Source organism: Engraulis encrasicolus, chromosome 21, assembly GCF_034702125.1.
Source record: "Engraulis encrasicolus isolate BLACKSEA-1 chromosome 21, IST_EnEncr_1.0, whole genome shotgun sequence".
NCBI lineage: Eukaryota > Metazoa > Chordata > Actinopteri > Clupeiformes > Engraulidae > Engraulis > Engraulis encrasicolus.
The window spans coordinates 2,910,875-2,935,730 of record NC_085877.1 but is presented as its reverse complement, the minus strand read 5'-3'; the positions used below and the strand labels follow the sequence as shown (position 1 = coordinate 2,935,730).

At 47.8% G+C, this 24,856-nt stretch overlaps 1 protein-coding gene across 4 annotated transcripts in view; it reads left to right on the top strand.

The window, feature by feature from the left end:
• per1b (period circadian clock 1b) overlaps window positions 1-24,856 on the top strand; it is a 37,210-nt gene that overhangs the window by 8,537 nt on the left and 3,817 nt on the right. Inside the window, exons 2-17 of one of the 4 annotated variants that reach the window (XM_063187143.1) lie at window positions 1,729-2,822; window positions 4,325-4,587; window positions 6,589-6,710; window positions 8,528-8,729; window positions 9,722-9,916; window positions 12,358-12,436; window positions 13,004-13,110; window positions 14,011-14,164; window positions 15,067-15,319; window positions 16,435-16,543; window positions 16,719-16,884; window positions 17,325-17,443; window positions 19,369-19,512; window positions 20,022-20,348; window positions 22,591-23,582; window positions 23,869-24,112. In XM_063187143.1, the coding sequence (XP_063043213.1) occupies window positions 2,371-2,822; window positions 4,325-4,587; window positions 6,589-6,710; window positions 8,528-8,729; window positions 9,722-9,916; window positions 12,358-12,436; window positions 13,004-13,110; window positions 14,011-14,164; window positions 15,067-15,319; window positions 16,435-16,543; window positions 16,719-16,884; window positions 17,325-17,443; window positions 19,369-19,512; window positions 20,022-20,348; window positions 22,591-23,582; window positions 23,869-24,112 (3,928 nt within the window). In that variant the 5' untranslated portion in view covers window positions 1,729-2,370. Of the gene's footprint in view, window positions 1-1,728; window positions 2,823-4,321; window positions 4,588-6,588; window positions 6,711-6,792; window positions 6,799-8,527; window positions 8,730-9,721; window positions 9,917-12,357; window positions 12,437-13,003; window positions 13,111-14,010; window positions 14,165-15,066; window positions 15,320-16,434; window positions 16,544-16,718; window positions 16,885-17,324; window positions 17,444-19,368; window positions 19,513-20,021; window positions 20,349-22,590; window positions 23,583-23,868; window positions 24,113-24,856 lie in introns of those variants that run through there. The other 3 variants (XM_063187142.1, XM_063187144.1, XM_063187146.1) reach the window with 3 other exon arrangements.

The following is a 24,856-nucleotide window of genomic DNA, read 5'->3' as shown; positions in this document are numbered from 1 at the left end:
GTGCGAGCGTCGGGAAGCACATGCTGACCTTACAAATAGCGTGTACTTGCACGCGCATGTGCATGCCTGAGGGTGTGTACATGGGGAGAAATTGTCTTCCCTTCTGGTTTTGATATGCCCCCTTTTTCTACCTGGTTTAATGTAGCTGCTGATATTGGTTAAAACCTGAAATCTATCCCTCCCTCTCTTTTTTTGGGGGGGATTTCGGGGCAAATTGCACCCTGTGTGCACACATGCCTGTGTTTGTGTAGTGTGTCTACAAGATTGCTCTTAATTCTGTCACCGAAGCTTGAGAAGAAGTGTCCTGGATAATTACATCCAAATAACACATTTATTAAAAGGTGATAAGTTGTGTTTTTGAGAGAGTTGCAAGTGTGTAGAGTTCCAAGGTAGAGTTGGGGTTATCGTTGTATCATCACCAGTCTTTCATGCGCCATTCATTTAGCGGATGGAGGAGGAGACGGAGAGGAGAGGCCGGTATGTTTGTCATAAATACTCGCAAAGGGCACAGGTTAAGATATTTTTTACTGGACGTTGGAGTTTCTCCAGACAGCCTGGTCCTTTTATGTGTGTGTGTGTGTGTGTGTGTGTGTGTGTGTGTGTGTGTGTGTGTGTGTGTGTGTGTGTGTGTGTGTGTGTGTGTGTGTGTGTGTGTGTGTGTGTGTGTGTGTGTGTGTGTGCACATGCATCTCGGCACGTGTGAGTGTGCGTGCTTGTGTGGGTTTGTGAGTCTACAGTAGAGTGTGTGTGTGTGCGTGTGTGTGTTCTTGGAGTGGCGGAGTGAGTTAGTGTGTGTGAGTGTGTTTTGGGTGTTTTTCTCAGCGCCCCCCCCCCTGCATGATGGTGTTTATCTCTCTCTGTGCTCGCTCACTGCCTATTCACACTCACATGGCCCAACCTGTTCACAGCATCTGCAGTCTTCAACCAAGGACACACACACACACACACACACACACACTTTTTTAAAAACACCACTCTAAATTGGATCATGATTTATTTTTAATACATCGTATACATGGACTCTCTCAGGATAGCTTTCACGGATGGCTTTGAGAGTAGTGAATAGTGAGAGGGTTGGAGAAAAGACTAATTAGTGTTGTGCAAGGTCCAGATGGACTGCACTGTTTGGGCTGTTTTTTTTACTTGTGTGTGAGTGAGAGAGAGAGTGATGGAGAGATGGCAATGGATGATGGAAATGTAAAGAGGAGAGAAGAATGGACAGAAGAGGGGCAGAGTGAAATTGATGGGCAGTGAAGTGCTCTTAGTACATATGAACAGAGAGAGACAAATGACTACTGTAGAAGGATGAGTATTTGTGCTGTGTTTTTTCGCATTTGTATTTCTCTGCGTGTGTATAATATGTCTTAGTGCATATGTGTGTACGCGCGCATGTGGGCATGTGTGTGTGTGTGTTTGCGTTTGTGCGCGTGCTCGCGTGGTTGGAGCTTGAGGGCTGAGACTGTATGTGCGCACACGTGCGTTGTCATAGTCTTCTCTTCATGTGTCTACTCCTTGAATTGAAAACGCTTTCACTTGAACCTCCCACCAACCCTGCTTTTCAAGAAGTCTCTCAATACAAAGTCACTGGCCACAACCCCACCACTGTGAATGTTGTTCTGTTATCTTTTGTACAAAGGACAGGTTCGAAACCCTAGTGGTGAGACCTATTTATTGCTAAAGCTGCTTGACAGGACCCTGACGATTTGTCCCCAATTTATGTGTTCACAGGTCAACTTTCTTAGAGGATTTGAAGTGGACGAGAGGGAAGTTTCCAAGGAAGTGACAATCATCCAGAAACTCCAAAAAGGAAAGATTCCTGATCTTCCGACGTTGCCTCTCTCTTGTGGCAGTGTTTTTCCATCCTCCATCGAGCAGTGGCAGCAGCAGTCTCTCTGCTTCACACTCTCCCTAACGGTCCATCTGGCGGAGGCACGGTCGCCAAGTTTGTTTCGTAAGCGCCTCCTCAGTTTTTTTCCTCAAAGCTTTGTCATCCAGGCTGTGATCTTTTTTGCCGTTGAAGAGGTTTTATTAAGTTTTATTTCAACCATTAGCCGAGGCATGAAATCGCCAGTTCCTATATCACATGATATTTTCTCACTAGCGTGAGCACTCTTTTCACCTTTAAACGCAGAGCACAACTTTTTGACTATTATATTCTTTTGCTCAACCTATGGGAAACCTAATCATTTTTCGACTTTGCAACCAGCCCGACATAAAGACAATCATGATTCAACTGTTTTGTAGGCCATGCAGTCCCACCTAATCTGTAAAAGACTTTAACTTAAAGCACTCAGATAGGAATCCCACCCCAAACACACACACACACACAAACACACAATCATTCAAACACAGAGATCGTCCAAGATTAGTATGAGTTATGAGAACCCTAACGCCGCCCCCAGCGATGACAAAAGGGGCGGAGTTGGGCGTCGGTCAGAGGAAGAGGAAGAGGTGGGGCACGGCTCTCCAGGCCTGAGCGGAGGCTCCTCCTCCTCTCCCGAAGAGGGCGTCGGCAACAGGGAGTGTCATGGGAGCTCGTCTCCGGGAGGAGCGTCCTCCTCCACAGGGGCCAGAGGAGATGGGGGGTCGTCCACGACGTCCGGGGGGAACCCGCGCCACGGCCGCGGCCACGGCGGGCCCACCTCTGACGACACGGACGCACTGTCCAGCGGCAACGACTCGGGCGAGCGGGAGAGCGAGGGCGGCATGGATCGGGAGAACGGTTCCCGTGGACGGCAGTCCTCACGCAGCTACCAGAGCTCCTCCAGCCACAACTGCAAGGACTCGGGCATGATGCTGGAGACCACGGAGAGCAACAAGAGGTGAGGAAACCAGGGGTGTGTTTCGTGGCTAACTTGGCTAAGTTAGCAACTTACTTGGTTGCAATGCAATTTTCCATTGGAAACCTAGTAAGTTGCTAATTGGTTAGCGACGGTGCTTTCGAGAAACGGGGTCCAGATCAGGAGGACTTCCTCAGAAACGGGCACAAACAGACACATGTAGCGATTAGAAACCAGGATGTTACAGGGTACTATATTGGGTAGCCGTGGCCTATTGGGCTGGGTGTTGGGCTTTAGATCAGAGGTTTGCCGTTTCGAGTCCCACCAGTCAGAGCTTAAATGAACCAGTATTTGGTGGGAGACTGGTGTTTAAGTTCCAACCGTGCTGGACACACATGGGAACAGACACCAAAACACGAGACAGCATATTGAATATTTAATTCAAACTCATTTACAGTCAACGTAGGGGGAATAAGAGCGGGCCTTTTTGATATGCATGAAGGCACTGTTTTGCTGCAGACAATCTCAATCAAGAGATAAGGAGGCATCAAGGACATCTTCAGAGCTAAAGAATCACTAGGCTCATGCGTCAATGCTTTAAAGTCCATGTGATGTACCTGTTGCACCTGATTCGGATTGCAAATCTGCAGTTGTCTAGTGGTAGAAGTTCCAAGGAAGTCCATAAGGACTTGCCCCCATTCAACATCCCGATTGCAAATGAGAAAATGACCTTTGAATAGTGCTTTTGCGAGATATCCATCAAGCAGTGGCACACTGCCTGGCATCACGAGGCCACAAGCAAAAAAGAGAAGACGTGATGCAGGACGTTGATTGAGTTGGAGCCAGTGTGTAGATTGGCTATCCTTTGGGAGAAGTCACAAGGCTAGGTTAGAGGTTCTTAATTCAGCCAATTCCCAAGCCTCCCCTCCACTCCACTCCATCAGCAGGGACCTGACATGGGTATTGATGAATATAGTTAGCATAACATGAATGCCATTTGCACCCGGGAGGCAGGCAAGAGCCAGAGATGGCAGGCGCTGGCTGAAATGTGCTAACTCGAGCTGCTGCTGGTGCCTCATCTAGGCCTGGCGATGATGGTGAGGAAGATGGAAAGCAGATGAATCATGAATATTCTGATTCCTTTCTGCAGAGAAAATGGACAAATAATGCACTTTGTCCCAGGGGAGCCGTCTTCCATTACAGTAGACTAGTTTTATAATCTGTGATGGAGCTTGTTGACTTGCAGCTAGTGGTCGCCAATACCAACGCTCTGTTCGTTAAACCAAAATTAGATTAGATTCACCCTTTACCTAATTTATTATAGATTTTAAAATATACACAGTACATGGCAATAACCATTTATCGTTACCATTTACCATTAACTGTTTATAAGTCTATCTAAGTTGACTCTGGAATTCTAACGCCTCATTTTTATCCTGTGCAGCTCCACACAAACACACACACACACATACACACACACACACACACACACACACACACTCATCCTCACTCATTGTCCTCCATTCCTTCCTCCCCTCCAGCAGCTCCAACTCCCACAGCCACAGCCCGTCTCCGCCCTCCTCCTCGCTGGGCTACAGCCTGCTGAGCGGGGGCAGCTCGGAGCAGGACCCACCCAGCACCAGCGGCTGCAGCAGCAACCAGTCGGCGCGCGTGCAGACCCAGAAGGAGCTCATGAAGGCCCTGAAGGAGCTGAAGATACGCCTGCCGCCCGAGCGCAAGTCCAAGGGCAGGTCCTCCACGCTCAACGCCCTCAAGTACGCCCTGAGCTGCGTCAAGCAAGTCCGAGGTAAGATCTTGCGGAAGGGGCATTTGTGTGTGTGGGTGTGTGTGTGCAAGCCCAAGGGCCGCTCCTCCACGCTCAACACCCTCAAGTTTGCCACGTAGCTGCGTCAAGCAAGTTTGAAGTAGCTGGGGGTTTGGTTAGGTGTGTGTGTTTGGGTGTGTGGGCTCCTCTCCACACTCAACACCCTCAAGTAAGCCCTGGGCTGATTTGATACCTTACAGATGCAGGGTGTGTGCATCTGCATGTACTGTATCTGTGTGTGTTTGTGATTAGTGTTTGCTGACGTAGGAAGGCAAGCCCCAAGGGGTTTTTCTTCCACGCTCCTGGTGTTCAAGTATGGCCTCAGCTGCATCAAGCAGAGGTACGGTAGGTAGGTAGGTAGGAAGATTGCTGGTGGTGTGGTAGTGGGTGGGTGGCTGCGATGGGTGGGTGGATGCCTATGTGTGTCTGTGTGTGAGTGATTGGTGTTTGCTGAGATAAGTAGAGGTGTGTGTGTGTGTGTGTGTGTGTGCGCGCGCGCGTGTGTGATGCCTGTGTATTAAGCTTAAGCTATTTTGGGCCAGGCAGATGGGAGTGTAGATAAATGAAGGTCAATGTGAGACGAGGGCGTATCAGTGGATGTGGCCAGCTGTGGGAGTATCTTCTGTTTGTAGAATCTGATGTCACCAAGTGGTGTTGGTTTCTTAATGTGGGGAGGGCAGAGCTGGGTGGGCGTATTGTGGGTGCGCTGATCACATGATATTAGGTGCAGTATACACAATGGCGTAACAGTTATGTAATGCGGTAGATAGACTGTGTTGTTATGGAAGAATACCAAAAACCTAACAAGAACCGACCACAAACTTGATCCAGTCAGCGCAGAGTCAGACGATTGCCAGACAGGGTTACTTCTTACTCAGATAAGGAAAGTGGCCCTTTTTCAATGTTCTAGTAAGCGCACTTGGAAGTGTGTCAGCCTAATTAGTCACGCCCAGTGATTGGATACTCCACAGAGTTCACCAAAGAGTATCCAATCACTTGGCGTGGCGTGCAATTAGGCTGGCACACTTCCAAGTGTGCTTACAAGATCATGGAGAAAAGGCCAGTGTTATTGTTTCTTTTTACTTTTACTTTTTTGGCGCCTCTGGTCTCTGTGAGCGTGGATGCTAACGGTGTTCACGTTGCCCCGCATGTGGGGGAGGCCAGCGTAGTGTGGGTGTAGTATGTGGGTGTACGACGTGTCACTAGGCTCGCTATCCGGTGTATGGGTGGGAGTATGGGGGCGTGTGGGCTCGAGCGAGTTTTTGATACTGCTGTCTGTTGTGTGTGTGCGTGTGTGGGAGTGCCTTGGGTATCTTGTGCACGTCTTGGTCTTTGTGGGCACGGCGTGTCCCATCACCCAATAGAGAGTGTGTGTGGGTGCCAAATGGCCCTGTAGGGTTGAGGGGGAAGGCGGTGGTTTTGGGCCGTGGGCGAGTGTCTAAGTGCAGGTGGTGCCTGATGCCGGGGGAGATTGGCCGTGATTACATAATTGAGACATCCGGCAAGGTCAGAGCACCCTCTCTTGGTGTAGAGCGGTAGAGTGAACAAAAGGGGGAGGTCAAGTTTTTTTCTCTTTCTCTCTCTCTCTCTCTCTCTCTCTCTCTCTCTCTCTCTCTCGCGCTCGCTCTCTCTCTCTCGCGCTCGCTCTCTTTCTTTCTGATCTTTCTTTATTTTCCTCGTCTTTCTTTCTTTCTTTCTTTCTTTCTTTCTTTTTTTCTTTCTTTCTTGTTGTCTCTCTCCCTCTATCTTTTTCTTTCTGTCTCACTCCTGTGTAAGTGTTAAATATGTAGAGAGTTCCTCCCTTCTCACAAGGTGTCAATTTCTATGGAGTGTGATGTACCTGTTAAACTAGTGGCACGAAATATCCTGTTTAATTGTACTGTCGCTCACACTTGCTTGTTTTTGTTATACAGTAGGCTAGCATTGCAGGTACTGGTGTATGTGTGTGTGTGTGCTGATGTGTTGTGTATTTGTGTCCCCCAGCCAATCAGGAGTACTACCACCAGTGGAGTGTTGAGGAGTGCCAGGGTTGCAGTCTGGACCTCTCCACCTTCACCATCGAGGAGCTGGACAACATCACCTCCGAGTACACGCTCAAGAACACAGTATGTACACACACACACACACACACACACACACACACACACACACACACACACACACACACACACACACACAGCACTCAAGAACACAGTATGTACACGCATGTGCGCGCACACACACACACACACACACACACACACACACACACACACAGACACACACACAGCCCCCAAGAACACTGATTGCCAGGCCTCACAGAGGGAGGCAAGCTAAAGGAGGAGGAACACGCTAAACCATTGATGCGCTCAAATGGAGTCTAATTATCGTAATGAGTCTTTCATCTTTCCTCATTCAAAGACTCATTCACAGAATGCACTTTCAAACCTCCCAGACACTTGTCTCAAATGGATACTTCCATCTTTATTGCTGTCATTTAAACACATAGGCACACATGCACACAGACAGATACATGCACACACAGCCACACATGCACAAACATACAGATGTACACACACACACACACACACACACACACACACACACACACACACACACACACACACACACACACACACACAAATAGCCGGCCTTACCTTGTGAAGTTGGTCTGGCCTTGTCCCTGTACCCATCTTACCCAACCAGATGAGTGTTCTGCTGATTCGACCCGTTTTCATTAGCCGCTCATTATTTGCGCATTGTGCAACCAGTAAACAACAGCAACGCACAGCATCCAATGGAGGTCAAGAGTAATGACCCCTTTCAAATGGAAATCCACTCTCCTAATTGTCCATAAAATGTTTGCAAATACAGTATAATTGACAATATCCAATGGCCTTGCGTTTTTTTCATCACACACTGATTATAGAGTGATTTGCTCCATACTGTGTTACTCAAACACAAAAACTGTAAAATTATACCATTGAGGATTTGATTTGCATCCAGAGACCTTCAGATCGATCGATTGTGCTCATCTGCCTTGTTGTTTTTGAGCCAGTCTTCCTTTTCTGTATTTTTATGATTACCAAGACAACACTGTCTGTCACGTCGCATGACAAATCAATAGACAACAAAACCACAGGCTCTGACCAAAGAAAACACCCATGAATTTCTCCTCAGATTGATTAGTTCTGACTTGGTCTCTCCGTGCGTCAAGTCTTTCGAAAAATACCCTCTTCCAGTCACATCTTGGAGGATTGATTGGCTTGGGCTGATTTGAAACTTGGCCGCCTACGTAGGTTCCGTAATTTGGCAGGTGTTCCTGCCTGGCCACTTATTACTGTACTCTGGCTGATCTCATGTCCTCGGTACCTGATGAACGCCGCCAGAGAGGACATTGGGTAATTTCCTGCGCGCTCAGTCTGAGGAGGTTCTGTAATGATCCGAGTGTTCTCCAGGGAGGACGTTCTGCCATCTTGAGGGCCGCTGGTGCATTTGAATGTACTTTCAGCTCCGCTTAATCTATTGTCACGTTCCTATTTTTTACCCCCATCTTAGATTTGGGGTTAAGTGTAGGACATGCGCGTAACAGCACACAGTATTGTTAGACAGGCACGCACAGAATGTACAGTACTGTATTTGTTTATGCAACTTATCTTGCAGCTTATTTATAGTAGTGTAATTTTAGTGCAAAGTAGATCATTCATGTTGTATTTACATTGCTCTTTTTCTCTCTCGTCTGTCTGCCATCTGTTTCTCTCCCGCTCTCTTTTCATCTCTTCTTTCTCCCCTCCTCTCCTCTCCTCTCCTCTCCTCTCCTCTCCCCTCCTCTCCTCTCCTCTCCTCTCCTCCTCTCCTCTCCTCTCCTCTCCTCTCCTCTCCTCTCCTCTCCTCTCCTCTCCTCTCCTCTCCTCTCCATCTCCTCTCTCCTCCTCCTCTACAGGATACCTTCTCCATCGCGGTCTCCTTCCTGTCGGGGAAGGTGGTGTACATCTCTCCTCACGGCTCGTCTCTGATGCGCTGCAAGGCGGAGCGTCTGCAGGGGGCGCTCTTCTCGGAGCTGCTGGCCCCGCAGGACGTCAACACCTTCTACAGCAGCACGGCGCCCTGCCGTCTGCCGCCCTGGGCCGCGTGCATCGGCTCTGGTAAGGACCACAACAATAAACTTTTATCTCTAAATCTGATGACGAGAAAAGATTCTAGCAATTTAGCCATTTAGCTCCATCGACTGCCATTCTTTCTCACTTACATCGGCTCCGGTGAGAAGCGGAGGAATCTTTTTTTTTTTTTTTCATTTTTATTAGTTTGATTTTTATTTATTATTTTATTTCATTTTAATATTTAAAAAAATAGCTCCATTAACTCCCAATCATTGTGAACACAGAAGAGCCAGCTTTATTTCTGGACTAGAAACCATTTAGCTCCATCGACCTTGCTCATGATTCGTGGAACTGCCACATTTTTGGTGCAGTGAGAAGCAAAGGAGAGTGGACACACTATAGTCGAAAGACTCTGTTGAGACTGGAATAACCAGATAGTGGCCGATGTCAGGCAGGGCATTGGGGAGTCAACTAACCCTCTCTCTCTCTCTTTCTCATATGAAGACATACGCGCCGCACACACACACACACACACACACTTGCACACACACCCACACGCAAAAAGGGAGAGGAGTGAGGGTAATTCATTATTTGAGAAGCGGCACTTTTGTTGCTGCTTTTGTTAAGGCTGCTGAGGTGATGACGCTCACCTCTAGAAAAATGTATTTCTTTTCTGGGAAGCGAGCACTCATTTTGTTCTTGTCCTGTTCCCAATAAGCACAATTAAGGTTGTCCTGAAACACACACACACACACACACACACACACACACACACACACTCACACACACGTTTATATATACATAGCAGCACACGTCCGTGTGATGCTGTGTGTACACTTGTGTATGTGTACACACTTGTGTACATAAGAAGTGTATGTCTTTTTGTGTGCGTGTTAAGGCTATCGCCAAGGCCAAGGTCCATTCATCTCCTGATACTATACTTGACATATAATGCGACATAGCAGCTCAAAATCAAGTATGTCATGTTGTAACATCTTTCTCTCTCTCTCTCTCTCCCTCCCTCTCTCTCTCCATAGCCTCCCCACCTGCGGACTGCACGCAGGAGAAGTCCATGTTCTGCCGCATCAGTGCGGACAGCATGCACGGCGGTGAGATGCGCTACTACCCCTTCCGCCTGACGCCCTACCAGCTCACCCTGCGGGCCTCGGACACCGCCGACCCCCAGCCGTGCTGCCTGCTCATCGCCGAGCGGGTACACTCCGGATACGAAGGTGAAGACGCGTACACACACACACACACATGCACACACATGCATGCACGGCAACCCCCAGCCTTGCTGCTTGCGGATCTAGATATGAAGGTGCAGACACACGTACACACAGCCACATACGCACACAGACAAACACAACGACATATACGTACGCACGCAGATAGGGGGCAACATCGTCTATTGGTCCTCCTCCTAACAGTCCTTGAAATGGCGATCAAGGCTGGCCAATGGCGTGAGTTTGCTTAGAAAACATTGGCTGCATGGCCAGGTGCACTGAGGCGAGATATCTGTACTGACATCATTTTGACTCCTTCACATTCCTTCATGTGTATACAAGTTCCTGTTATGGTGAGAGAAGAGGGAGAGTGAGACTAGTTTAGAGCAGATGATCTCACATTGTCTTGTAACTGGTCCAGCCAACATTGCCATGCCAGACACACACACACACACACACACACGCACACCATCTACTAATTGACGTAGAAACCTATTTTCATCTCATACAGGCAATCGATAAACATGATAACAACTGACCCTTTAGGAGTGACGTTAAGGAATTAAAGCGAAAAAGATGTCTCCATATAATCTCGTCTCCATTTTATCTTGTTTATGTCTGTGTGGAGAATCTTCTTAGGGGAAAGAGAGAGGAGAAAAGAGAGAAATAAGGAAGAGCAGAATGCGATAGAGTATCTTAGACCACACTACGGATTATCACACACTATCCAAGGTCGCATAGCTGACAAATGTGTCAACAGCGGCCCAGGGCAGCCAAAACTACACGCCGTAGTGTGCAGAGACACAGAAACAAAATGGCTTTGCCTTTGAAAGTTCTCATGGATCTTTTGAAACACTCATCTGCTGAAAGTGACCGTCCCACCAAGAAATCTTGACCGTGTAGACACATTATTAAAAAGGAAGAAAAAAACACAAGTGCTCGGTTTGCCAAGTTCAGTTTTTTTTGGATTTTCTTGGAGTTTTCTTGACTATAGGCGCTCTCATGCGAAGATGAGATATGTATGCCTGTCTCACCACGCCAGTAGGTGGAGCACCCAAAAATGCTAAAAGGGAGAGCTTAATGTGGTAACCACCCAATTCGGCATCTTACTGTAAATAATATGAACATGATTTTTTTTCCCCACCTAATTTTACATCCATCAAGTACAAGTACAAGTGCATGTAAATGCATCGTTCGGCTAAAAACGCTAAGGTGTTCTGGGAAGCGAAAGGCACAAGAAAGGCAGCATGGATATTTGTTGAAAGAAGTATTCTCTTACACAAAAAAGAAAAAAAAGCATTGATCGTGCGACTGTGAAATCAGGATTGAACTTTTTGGCCACACTTCTGAGCTACATATCAGGACAAAGTCAGGCTCTTCTCAACACCTGCTCACTGACATGAAGACATGGAAGTCTGGGGGGTGTCAGTATCATGCTGTGTGGGTATTATGCATGGACAGCCACCGGTGACTTGAAAGGGAACTGTCCTCCCGACACCTGACAGGGCTAGAGAGGAACAGTAGGGAGTAATAGCCATCCAGGTCCAGCCGTGTTGATGCTGGTCGTGCCATACTTTACATGACTTTTGTGTTGAAAATGTGCTGACATTTTAGCTTTGTTGTACAGTATAAAGATACAGAGTGTACAGAATGTTCTGCTGTGAAAGAGATGCGCACATCACTATGCATGCGGTTCACACTGTGTGCGACAATCTATCAAGGCATGGATGCAGTTCTAAATATACGCCTACTTGAGCACAGTGAACGGATAATAAGCCTCTTTTCAAAGGTGTGTGTGCGCGCGTGCCTCTGTATGTGCATTTGTGTGTAAAATCGAGGCTTCGTGTCCACTCTAAATTTCACAAAAGATCCTTTTCATCAGTCAAGTCAAGGAGAAAATGGTATCTGAAAACTGAATGGAAAACAAGGTCCCCAGACCTTCTGTATGTCACGAGCAAGTCTGCTAGCTAGCAAACTGGTTTCCAACGGACAGATGGACTGGCTGACTGTCAGATTTAGTCCTATAACCCAAAGTCTTAACAATTGGAGAAACACGTGTCGGGTTTACCCCCATCATCAACGTTTTCAATTTTAAAATACCCCATCAGGTTCGAAGGTCTCATGTAGGCTGTACCTTAGGTCTTTGTCAAAGAGCAAATAGTGGAGACACCTTTGAACCTGATGACGTATAACATTGATGATTTGCTCAACCAGAAACAGTTGTATCCCATTGTTGTCTCTTGTGTTATTTCTGTGACTTTTTTTCCCAATGCATTTTTTTTTTATCGTTTAGCTTTTGTATGCACATTTGTTCTTTTCGGAATCGACCGGTTTGGAGTTGCGCACCGAGCAAAACACTTACTGTAAGTCAGCACGCCATCTTCGTGACCTTTTCACCTCCAGCAGTAATTCATGAATTTTCTCTTTTCTTTCCTTCTCTCCTCCAGCTCCTCGCATTCCAGCCGACAAGAGAATTTTCACCACCAGCCACTCACCAAGCTGTCTATTTCAAGAAGTGGATGAAAGGTCAGACCTCGGTCTTTCTTTCTTTCTTTCTTTCTTTTTCCAAATTCAAGTGAGCTTTCAACACTTGTTGGAGCCATATTTGTGATTTTTATGCATTTGCTTTATTTTGCTGGTAACCTGGAAAAGAAAAAGATAGATTTTAAGTTATTTCAATACTTTCCTGAAAACCGGACTAAGGAGTTATATTTACCAACTTTATTTCTTCTATCTGTGAGTGCTTTCCTGGACTGCGTGTTGGCAACAAAATTGCTACCATCTTCACTGGCGTTTGATAAAAAAACACCATTACCAAACGGAAGAGAATGTCCTGTATTCCCTTCAGATTTCGTACATATTTAAAACAATGTTTGTGTTGACATTTCAAACAGTTACATTGATATGGTAGCAATGTTCAGCAAGCATCTACGTGTTCTAAAGTTGCCCTTTTGAAACACTATGTCCTCCAAATTCTAAGAGCCGAAGATCAAAGATTGTGCAGTAGACGGACATTTTAATGGCGTTTTTGTCAGCTACAGTACATCAAGCCCACTCCAGTTGTAAGGAGAGTTCATGTGCTTGTCGTTGCAGAGCGGTGCCGTTGCTAGGTTACCTTCCACAAGACCTGGTGGGGACGCCAGTGCTGCTCTACGTTCACCCCGAGGACAGACCCATCATGGTGGCTATCCACAAGAAGAGTGAGTCCACTTCTCCATCTCTCTCTCTCTCTCTCTCGCTCTCTCTCTCTCTCTCTCTCTCTCTCTCTCTCTCTCTCTCTCTCTCTCTCTCTCTCTCTCTCTGTCTCCCTCTCCCTCTCTTTTGATCTCTCGCTCTCTCCCTCTTTCTTTGACGTCTTCCTGCTTTTCACTCCTTCTCCTTCCTCTTCCCTTCTTATTGTCTGCCTCGCACAAACGTGTCTTTTATCTATTTTTCTCTTAATTCCGCCATTATTCCATTCTCACTTCCCCAACATAATTGTTCTAATTCTTTCTTTCTTTCTTTCTTTCTTTCTTTCTTTCTTTCTTTCTTTCTTGTCTTCTTTACCTAACCACAAATAGAAGTCATTAAAAACATTAAAACATTAAAGAGTGTTGAGCGCTTTAGAACACTGAATAGTCACAGGCTTCATTGTCTCTACCCCTCTCTCTCTCTCTCTCTCTCTCTCTCTCTCTCTCTCTCTCTCTCTCTCTCTCTCTCTCTCTCTCTCTCTCTCTCTCTCTCTCTCTCTCTCCCCCCCTGCTTCACAGTAGTTGCAAATGAGCAATGAAAAAAATCTCATGTTGACTTCCAGACACCTCCTAGTTACTATGCAATCATTGTTCCATTTCCTCACGCATCCCACAATTTATTCAGACACATTAGTGTGCCGAAAAAGGTCAGCATATTAATTTACTTCCAAGGGGAGTGGCAGTTAACCTCGAAGCACACTTTGGATTATATTGACAAAGAAACACACACACACACACACACATTCGTTCTTCGGTGAAAGAGTGTCTCACACCAATTCAGTTCAATTCAATGAGGTTTTATTGGAATGGCAAATAAGGTAAATGTCACCAACAAACCGTCTCTCCATGTCTTTCCTTGCCACCCTGCAGTCCTCCAGTTTGCGGGGCAGCCCTTCGACCACTCTCCCCTGCGGATGTGCGCGCGGAGCGGGGAGTACCTGACCATCGACACCTCCTGGTCCTCCTTCGTCAACCCCTGGAGCAGGAAGGTGGCCTTCATCGTGGGACGCCACAAAGTCAGAACGTAAGTTGGAGGGCAAGGAGAGCGGAAGGAGAGATAGGTGGGGGGGGGGGAAAGCAAGATGGAGGGTGTACTGTATGGCATAAGGGAGGGATCGGACTGATGAATGGGAGAGCAGCACATGGAAATACATTAACACACACACACACACACACACACACACACACACACACACACACACACACACACACACACACACACACACACACACACACACACACACACACACACACACACATGCATACATTCACAAGCACACATGTACCTGCACACATGCATAAATCCACACGCACACATGCACTTGCACACATGCATACATACACACACTTGCGCACATGCACATGCACATGCACATGCATACACCTGAGCATAGACCCACAATCATACACTCTAACACACAGACACTAAGGCGCACACAAACGTGAAAAAAAGACACACACACACATATGGCAAGGCCCCACGTGGAATTGGTGTGTCAATATGCTTCACACATTTACCAGAATACACTCGACCTCATAATTATCACTCCCTGTCTCATCTGCTTGTCAGAGGCTGTGTCACATGCACACACGCTCGTGCGCCAGTACGCTAATGCCTCTTTTCCACTGCCGGGTTTCTGATAGGCCCACAGCTTGACACATCGAACTGTAGGCCTACCAGAAAACCGGCAGTGGAAAAGAGGCATTAGGCCAGCCCATTTATGTGATGATGTTCTAAGTGTAATTACTAATTGGATAATCCGCAAAAAAATTGCCGTTACTCGCACTAGCAAGGCTAGACAGCTTCACTTTGAGAAACGGTGAGATTTCTCATGATTACATTAGATTACATTGCCGATCAAGGTCAACAAAAGTTATTGCTAAGGGTATCGTAATACAATCTTCATGTCCCTTCCATCCCTCCAGGAGCCCGCTGAACGAGGACGTGTTCACGCCCCCGCGGGGCCCCGACGGCCGGGCGATGGTGCCCGAGATCCCCCAGCTGAGCGAGCAGATCCACCGCCTGCTGGCCCAGCCGGTGCACTGCGGCAGCTCGCAGGGCTACAGCAGCCTGACCAGCAGCGGCTCCCACGAGCAGCACCACAGCGCCGCCTCCTCCTCCGAGAGCAACGGGCCCGGGGCCCTGGAGGACGTCACGCAGCTGCTGAGGCACACGCCGGTGAGACACACACACACACACACACACACACACACACACACACACACACACACCAACACACACCAACACACACTCACACACTCTCTCTCTCTCTCTCTCTCTCTCTCTCTCTCTCTCTCTCTCTCTCTCTCTCTCTCTCTCTCTCGCTTTTCCTGCATCTGGTAATTATGAAAACCACAGAAGAAATGAACATGATGATATAACTCTCTCCCTCTCTCACCCACACACCGCATGCATGAACACTAATGGCATAAAAGCACAAAAAAGGTACAGACCGTTCACAGAGCTCAACTGCAATTTCGATGAAGCTTGCATTTTTCATTCGGTAGACGCACAAGCACACAGTTTTGAATGGAAACAAACATGTGGCTGTAACTGTTTGAAATGTGGAAAAACAAAATCTGCCTCTATCAGCACGGTCCCCCTAAATGCTTTTGAAGTAGACCTTCACCCTTTTTGTGCTTTCACTCTTTTTAGTGAAAGCTCTCTTCAAATTGCACCTGTATGAAAGCACGCTGACATTTTATTGCATTGGCCGCATTCAATTAAGTGTCTGTACCTAAATGCATTCGAGTTCATCTACATGGGAATAACAGAGAATAGACCCATCTCTCCACCCAGCGTTCCACCAACCTTGAGCTCAAATTCAATGTCGCCCCTTTGAACTGATGGGTCCGCCGGCGGACATTTGAGGACAATAAGGGTATAAAATAGGCTCTGCGCTAAGAAAAATATTTGCCATATAAAACACTCACAATTTTCTCTGTATATTTTCTTGCTTTTGAAATGAAATTGAAAGACCACCTGGGAAACTCCCATTGTCATTGTGACCAAGCTCTCCACAGCACATAACGAAATTACATTTATGCCTCACCAGTGCAAGGGATCAGCTCAAACGGCAGGCCAATAGAGCAGTGCAGCAGGAGGATGGGGGAGAGCACTGGTTAATAACTCCCCCCACCCACCTGGCGAGGCGGGAATCGAACCTGCAACCTTTGTGCTGCCAGCCTGATGCCCTAACCGCTTACCCATGTCTGCCCCTTTTTTGTGTGTGTGCATTTTTGGCTTTTGCTGATCGCTGCCCTGTGTAGTAAATCTGTTTCCTCCCTCCTCAGATGACCTTCCAGCAGATCTGCAAGGACGTGCACATGGTGAAGACCAGCGGCCAGCAGGTCTTCATAGAGTCCAGGAATCGCCCCCAGCCACGCAAGCATGCCAACGCCGGTACGCACACACACGCGTGTGCACACACACACACAGCTCCAACCATAACGGACACAAACTGACTTCATTTGTTTGAACGGAAGGTTGCCACTTGGTTGATTTGCTGCATATCACCCCATGGGGCATCAGAATTTTGATATTAAAACTCCTATTGTTTTTTTTTTGTTGTTTTCAGGTACCAGTGGGACTTTGCAGACCACTGTTCCAATCACCAGCCTGAATACTCAGACGGCCCTGCCCCCCAAGAACCCAAACCCCTCCTCACCTTCTCAGCTGATGAGGAAGGAGCCCAACAGCACCTATTCCTACCAGCAGATCAACTGTCTGGACAGCATTATACGGTGTGTGTGTGTGTGTGTGTGTGTGCGTCTGTGTGTGTGTGTTTGTGTAATTTTAACAAATTTCTGAGTCACCAGAATAGCTAAGTCGCAAGCAACTGAACTTCCCTGAAGACCCCACATGTGTAAATGACAATCTTCTTAACACAATACAGACATACTGTGAGTGGCACATTGACTGTGGGGGAATGAGCGTAAAGCATTATCACCATCTTGGAACAACAGAAAGCGGCACCTTCTTTGATGAAGTGATGAGTGGCAAGACACTGCTATACTACTCAGTCTCAATCTACGTTTTGTCCTCACTGTGTCAATATGACCTCCTATGCAGTATTGTACTGTAGGCCCACGATGAAGTCATCATTTGATACATTCTTGTCAGCTCTCTTGTCCCCATTTGATGACATCTCATTTCCACCTCCTCCTTCCATGTCGTGTCACAGGTACTTGGAGAGCTGCAATGTCCCCAACACGGTCAAGAGGAAGTGCGGGTCCTCGTCCTGCACCGCCTCCTCCGCGTCCGACGACGACAAGCAACAGGAGACCGCCGGCAACACCGATGGTAAGCCCCACTGACCTGGGAACAGCCAGCCAGCAATTGTGGTCACTATTTAAAGCAGAAGCTTGTTCTTAAAAGTGCTGATCTGTGAACATTCACGCATGGTTTCTATCTCATATTCACACAGTCAAGTGTATAATCCAGATGACAAGTGTCGGTTGACAATGAAACAGTAGACAGTAGTTGCTGTGCTAGAGATTGCCGTAGTCTTGAATTGAAGACAAATCTGGAATAGGGCCGATTGATTGTTATTGTGTGTCTAGGCCAAGTTGGGGTGAACTTATTTTGGTCATAGTGCACAACAAATGTCAAAATGTTTTCATTGGTCCTGTTGACTTGGCAATAGCCTCAACATTGTGTCATTGGTGTCTGTTTCACTTGTTGTCTGGATAATACATTGGCTGCAAAGCAGAATTAGCCCTTTACATACTGACCCCTAAGAACACCCAGCTGTGCTTATCCTCCTTAGACGCACCAGTGCTCTTTATAGCACAGACCTGCGTATAAAAATGGGACTCGAGCGTCAGAGAGTCATATAAGTAGACTAGACAGCACAACAACATTGCTACCTGAATCTCTTCACCTGTGGCCCAATCCACTTTTTTTAGTCATTCAAGTAAATGAAGTAATTGATTCAATTACTTAAGTACTAACACAATGATCTCATGCAAAGTAAGGTCCATGAAGAGTAAAAATAGCAATGTACAGAGCTCCATGTTAACCATCGGCTTAACTTGGGAGTTGAATTGTAGCTATGGCTGGGCCTTAAAATGGCAAAAAAACACCTCTTTTCATTCATTTTTGACTAAAATATACTCAACAGTGGGGAACATTGCTTGATTATGTAATCAGTCTCCCTCTGACTTTCCCTCAAAATTTGGGTCAGAAATATAAAGGTCTATTTCAAGCTTAATCCACAAACATCCATGATGACATCTAACACTGTTATGCAACAACACAGAGAAGCAACTGTTGTTTGTGTGGCCACTTTGATGCTGTAGAGTTGTAGAGATTTCATGGTGCAGTTCCTCTTTAAATTGTCTGATTTTTTTATGCAAGGAAATAATTCTGCTCTATAAAGGCAAAGGCAAAGACCTCATACTTAGTTGATATTGTGCTTTTGCCTTGACCGGGTCATGCCTTGCCTGTTGTAGGGCAAAATTATTCATCTGAAAGCTCACTCATGAACTGACAACACCATGAATATTGAAACATTTCAAGTTCAGCACAGAACTCAGATGTTTGCAATGACAGCAGAAGTGTGTAGGCATGTCTGTGAGTGAGCGAGTGTGAGAGGGAAATGAGCGAGTGTGAGAGCGAATACCTCCTCTGCTCATAGACAGCAGTGATGTCAAGAAAATAAACGGTGACAGGGCAGAATAATCTAAAGGTTAACCCAGAGCCGTCTATTAAGAGAGGTATGACAACCGGGTACCCGGAAGTCGGTTGGTGATGTGATTCACAATGATTCTAGACAGCAGCTTTCTGTTAGCTGGAGACTAACACAGAACCACTGCATAACAAACAAAGATGAAGTAGAATCGAATCACATTTACCTTTACCGCACTTTCTGTGTGCTACGGCCACCTCCTGGAACTAATTAACTACTTCCTGGAACTATTGTCAATGGTGATTTACAAGTAAAAGGCTCCATGAGCCACCATTGCTGTGGAAAGAATGGACCATTAAAGGTCTATGGGAGTGACGTACGTAGCTCTCTTATTAGACTCTGGGTTAGCCACATCACGGAACATGACTCACAGAAAGTTTGTTTGTGTGTGTCTGTGTATGCGTGCGTGTGTGCATGTGTGAACGTGGGTGCATGATTTGTGTGTATGTGTGTATGTCTGTGCGTGTGCATGTGTATGTCTGTATGCGCGTGTATGTCTGTGTATGTCCGTGTATGTCTGTGCGTGTATGAACTCCAGGTGCGGCGGTAACTCTTGTGGGCGAGGCTCCTCCTCTGCCCCCGCTCGCGTTGCCCAAGCCCGAAAGCGTGGCCTCCGTTACCTCTCAGTGCAGCTTCAGCAGCACCATCGTCCACGTGGGAGACAAGAAACCGCCCGAGTCAGGTAGCCAGAACGGGGACTCCTGTGCTTTTACTACAGTCTATATGGGTGTGGGTGGACGTGAGCGTGCGTGCGTGCGTCAGTGAGTGAGTGTTTGTGCGTGTATTCATCTGGTGGTTGTTATTAAGTAGAATACATTCTCATCTTATGATGTTTATTTTATTTACAATCTTTTTTCACAAACTCTTGCTCTCCTTCTCTCTCAAATCATCCATTCATTTCTTGTTTCAATCTGTCTGTAATACCTGTCCTATCTTTCCTCCTACCCTGCCCTCCTCTCCTCTCTTTCTCATCTCCTTTATTCTCCTATCCTCTTATCCTTTTCTCCTCCTCCGATTCTCCTCCCTTTTATTTTCCTCTCCCCTCCTGTCCTCTATTTTCTTCTTATATCCTGTCCTCTCTTCCTCTCCTTTCCCCTTCCCTCTTTTTTGTGTCCCATCTCCTCTCCTCCTCCTCTCCTCTCCCACATCGCTCCCTCCCTTGTCTCCTCTCCTCCTTCTTCTCCCCTATAGACATTGTGATGGAGGAGGCCCCTCCGACCCCCTCGTCCGCCCTGACCCCGACCCCGACCCCGACCCAGGCGTCCACCGCCACCATCTCGCCACCCCCTCCCCCCGTGCCTGTCACGCCCTCGCCCAGCCCCGCGGCTCCTGCCGAGAGGGAGGCTCGGAGGAGAGGAGGAGGAGGTGGCCGTCACGGCCTGACCAAGGAGGTGCTGTCGGCCCACACCCAGCAGGAGGAGCAGAACTTCATGTGCCGCTTCCGGGACCTGAGCCAGCTGCGGGTCTTCGAGCCGGCCACCTCGCTCAAGAGGCACACCACCGCACCCCTGTCCAAAGGTAACGTCCCACACACACACACACCACCACACGCACACGCACACGCACACGCACACGCACACACACACACACACACACACACACAGTAAGAATAACACTTTGGCACATGCCTATACATGTCACATCACGATATTGATACCACCACACACACCTATACATAGTGCACCTCGAGCCCAGACAAGAGCACTCACCTAGACACGCTCACATAGGCTCTCACACAGACACTTGCGCAGACCCACGTGTCTGACAGCACAGATGGTACATGCCCACACAAGCCCTACCACACCACAGCCACCAATTACGTTACTAGCCTGCCCCTGCGTTTGACACCCATGCCTGTCTGTCTTTTGCCCTCACCAGTGCCACGTGCATTAATGTCACAGTTACTATAGATACGCGTTAGGTCATTCCTCCAACCTATTGTTGTTACTTAGCAATATCGACCAAACCAATTATACGTCAATCACACCATGTATCGCGTCACACTAAGACATGTGCAATTTAAAAAAAAAAGTAAAGGAGCATCATTCAAAAATATGTCAGTTGTGGGATATAACCAGATGGTATTGTGAAGACCAAGGCCAAACATACCAGCTGGCGAGAGTCAGGTTCGGAAACAATAGGAATAAGACATAATATGTATGTACTGTATTTCCAGTCTGGTGCTATAGAATGGGACTTTGTAAATCAATTAAGTGGCATTGCTTGTTGTTGATCAGGTCATCTTTGTTTGTCAGTGGTGAATAAGAACACACAGAAGACACTAAGAACAGCACAAAGACAACAGAACACAGAGAGACACAGTGTGTTCAACTAGTGTTCTTGTTGACTCTTTCTCGTCCTTCAGTCTGTAGCGATGCCTTTAGCCGGCGCAGCCTTCACCCTCCCCACAGCGTCTTCTGCGGAAGACTTACATAAGCGGAGTGTGCGTGGGCAGATAACAATGCTCTCACTACTGGGAAAACTCCACGGCGCATCAGGCAGGCACCGCGCGGTCACAGTGTGCATGGAAAAGAGAATTTATACGGCAGAATGAGGGGCTTTTGTGTGATGGACACGAAGCAGAGTGAAAGAGAGCTTCAGCGTTAGGACAAAATGACCGAATCCGTGTGTGCCCCCCCCCAACACCCCCACCCATACAACTTCATGATTGGTGCCGTGAAGCACACAACCACTAATGTGAAAATGTTCAGAGCGCTAAACCTGCCTAGCATCATTTGTTTGTTTGTTTTCTAACGTAATGGCTGTGCCCCAGCTCACCTTCGATGCCAGTTGTATAATGGCATTTCCCTTACCCAGCCTCTTCTCCAATGCCTTACGCTCAGTAAATGTCTCCCTAAACAAAATTGAAGAGACTTGTAGGCACAGCGTGTCATTCCCCAGACAAGTGGGTGCTGGCAATTCAATCGACTTCAGTTTGCTTCAATTGGCTTATTGACTTGCGGTGTCCCCCCAAATGCTGCACAATTCGGTGCTAAAGAAACACAGTCGGGAAATGAAAACACAACAGTGCAAAACAAGTAATAGAAAAGATCAAGACCAAACAGCCGTGTCAAAGCAGTCTGGAGTTGCCGGTGTTTCCTTACATAAGACGAGCACAAAGAAGGCTGACCCTGGAAAGGCAGATCGTTATAAACCTCGCAGAACTCATGGACAGCTTTGAGCCATCCGAATGTCTTAAATGGATCTGTTGAACCCCAACTCAATAGAACTGCTAGTGTGAGACGGGTCGCTTTCAGATCTGTGACAGCAGGAGGCTAAGAGCCAGGCCGTTTCAATCCATTTGAAATGCTAAATGCACTTGAAGGATTTACTTTTACGGCCGACTCCTCCACCTCCACCTGTGTTTTGCCTGTTATGTAATTGTTAAGAGCTTGAGCACATGCTTTAAAAAATACTAGAAAAGTGCCTCAGGCAGCTGTGAGTGAAGGTCATAAGTATCGTCAAAACAGTGTGAAAACAGCAAAAAAAGAACATTGTCACTAAAGACAAGTGATTCGAGGAACAGGAAAAAAAGAGTTACAAAACATTCATTTGGCGCCTCCAGCCTGAAGCCAGACCTTCTCAGAACTGGTACTACTGATGAAGACCCAAACAAAGAGTGTTATAGCTTTAGTAGTGTGCAACTAACAAATATTTCCAAAAAGTCATTAGTGATGACTAACGTGATTAAAGTAAAACATAAAAGTAAAATGAAGTGTTGCTGAATTAGTCATTAAACTTGTGACGTTCTCATCCGTAGGTGTTCGCAGTTCCCGCGACTACCCTGCAATGGGCAGCAGCAGTAGACGCCGTGGCCGCGGCGGCAAGCGCTTGAGGCACCAGGAGACCAACGACCAGGGCAGCCAGGCCCTCAGGGGCCCTGTAGTGGCCCCCGTGCCTGACGTGGCAGGCCCTCCCGCCGCGTCCTTCCCCCTGGGGCACCCCACTACCTCCTTCCCCATGGGACACTCCACCACCTCGTCCTCCTGGCCCACCTCCGTGGCCTCCCAGGCCAGCCTCCCTCAGTTGCCCTACCCGCCGGGCATGCTGCCCCTCTACCCGCTCTACCCGCCCCTGACCGACCAGTCCCAGCTTCAGTCCCAGCTCCAGTCCCAGCTCCAGTCCCAGCTGCAGTCCCAGCTCCAGTCCCAGCTCCAGTCCCAGCTCCAGTCCCAGCTCCAGTCCCAGCTCCAGTCCCAGCTGCGCTTCCCGCTGCACAACGTCCAGATGCCGCCGCAGATGGTGCCCCCCATGATGGCGCTGGTGCTGCCCAACTACATGTTCCCCCAGATGAGCCCCTCGCCCCTGGGCCAGCTGGGCTCCGCCGTCGCCCCCACGCCCATGAACAGCGCCCCCACCACCGTGCCCTTCTTCAACCCCAACGCCTCCTTCGTGTCGCCCTTCGGGCCGGGCGGGGCGCTGATCACCCAAGGGGGCGCTATGGAGGTGGGGCTGAGTGCCCTGAGTGCCCAGCAGCCGATGCCCATCGCAGGCCCCCCGGGCCCCAGGCCTCCGTCCCGCTCCAGCACGCCCATGTCCAGCAGCCAGAAGGAGGGCGGGGCCGACAGAGAGGAGTCCATGCTCCTCCCCTCCAGCCGATGCTCCTCCCCACTCAACCTGCTGCAGTTGGAGGAGGCGCCCAGCAACCGGCTGGAGGTGGCGACTCAGCAAGCCACGCCCACCGGAGGGCAGGGAGGAGGAGCCAGTGGTCAGGCCAATCAGAGAGGAGAGGATTCCAAAGACAATGAGAACGTAAGTGCACCCTTCTATTCAAACTACATACTACACATAGAAACCTGCACCACATATGCTTTCTTTTTATAGTTAGGCTTCCCAGACTAATTCATTATTACGTTGTTGTAAGTTATATTGTTTTATATTCTATTGTGCATAACAGCACATCCTGACTGCTGGTGTATTACTTTCAAGGGTACAAGGATACATTAACAGTGTCTTGGTTTCATATGTAGAGACACTTCCATGAACCATGCAGTGAAATCATGATCTCATATCTTTCCATGTTCTCTGCGGCCCACAGGGTGAGACCACCGAGTCCAACCAGGACGCCATGTCCACCTCCAGCGAGTTCCTGGACCTGCTGCTGCAGGAGGACGCCCGCTCGGGCACCGGCTCGGCCGCCTCCGGCTCGGGCTCCTCGGGCACGGGGTCTTCGGGCTCCGGCTCCGGGTCCTCAGGTTCCGGCTCCGGGTCCTCAGGTTCCGGCTCCGGGTCCTCGGGATCCAATGGTTCCAACGGTTGCAGCTCGTCGGGCAGTGGAACGAGTGAGTCCGGCCCTTAAACTGACTAACTTGACTTACTTGACCCCACGCATGGCTAACAACGACAACGATGATCTTTTATTGTTCTTTTTTCTCTCTCTATCTCTCTCTCTCTCCTACTTTCACACTGACATCAAACACACTCACAGAGCACACACTATATATTGAGACTTTTGAATTCACTATAAGTTCAATGCAGCGATTAACTCACAGAGCAAATGCCACTGGAAGGGAGAAGCTTGAGCACACTGCAGCTTAAAAGTTGTAACCATTTATTAAGTGCAGACACTCAACTAATGTTTCGATATTTACATCATCTTCAGAGTCAAACGCAGGCTATGTTTGATTATTTGCACGAATTCACTTACAAAGAAAATGCCATCTATGGAGATTGGAGACTATTGGATTCTACACACTACTGAATGAATTCTCTATGAGACTGCAGTAAGAAAGAAGAGAGTAGTTGGGTTTCCATTCAGTTAACATCATTTATTTATGCGTGTCGTGCACATGCATCTTACAGCAGTTGGAGTTGCCTGTTTAATTAATTAATTTTAACTCTATTGTTCCTCGTGTTTTCAGTCATTTTTTTAGCTAATTCAAAAGGGCTTGTTTATGTGTGAGTCCACAAACTCTCTTGAGGCGCCATGATTTTCCATGGTTTCCTAGCAACGGCAATCATTTTTTGTGTCCACCAGCCATAGTGTGACTAGAGCAGCCAATACTAGTTAGCCCCCAGACTAGAGG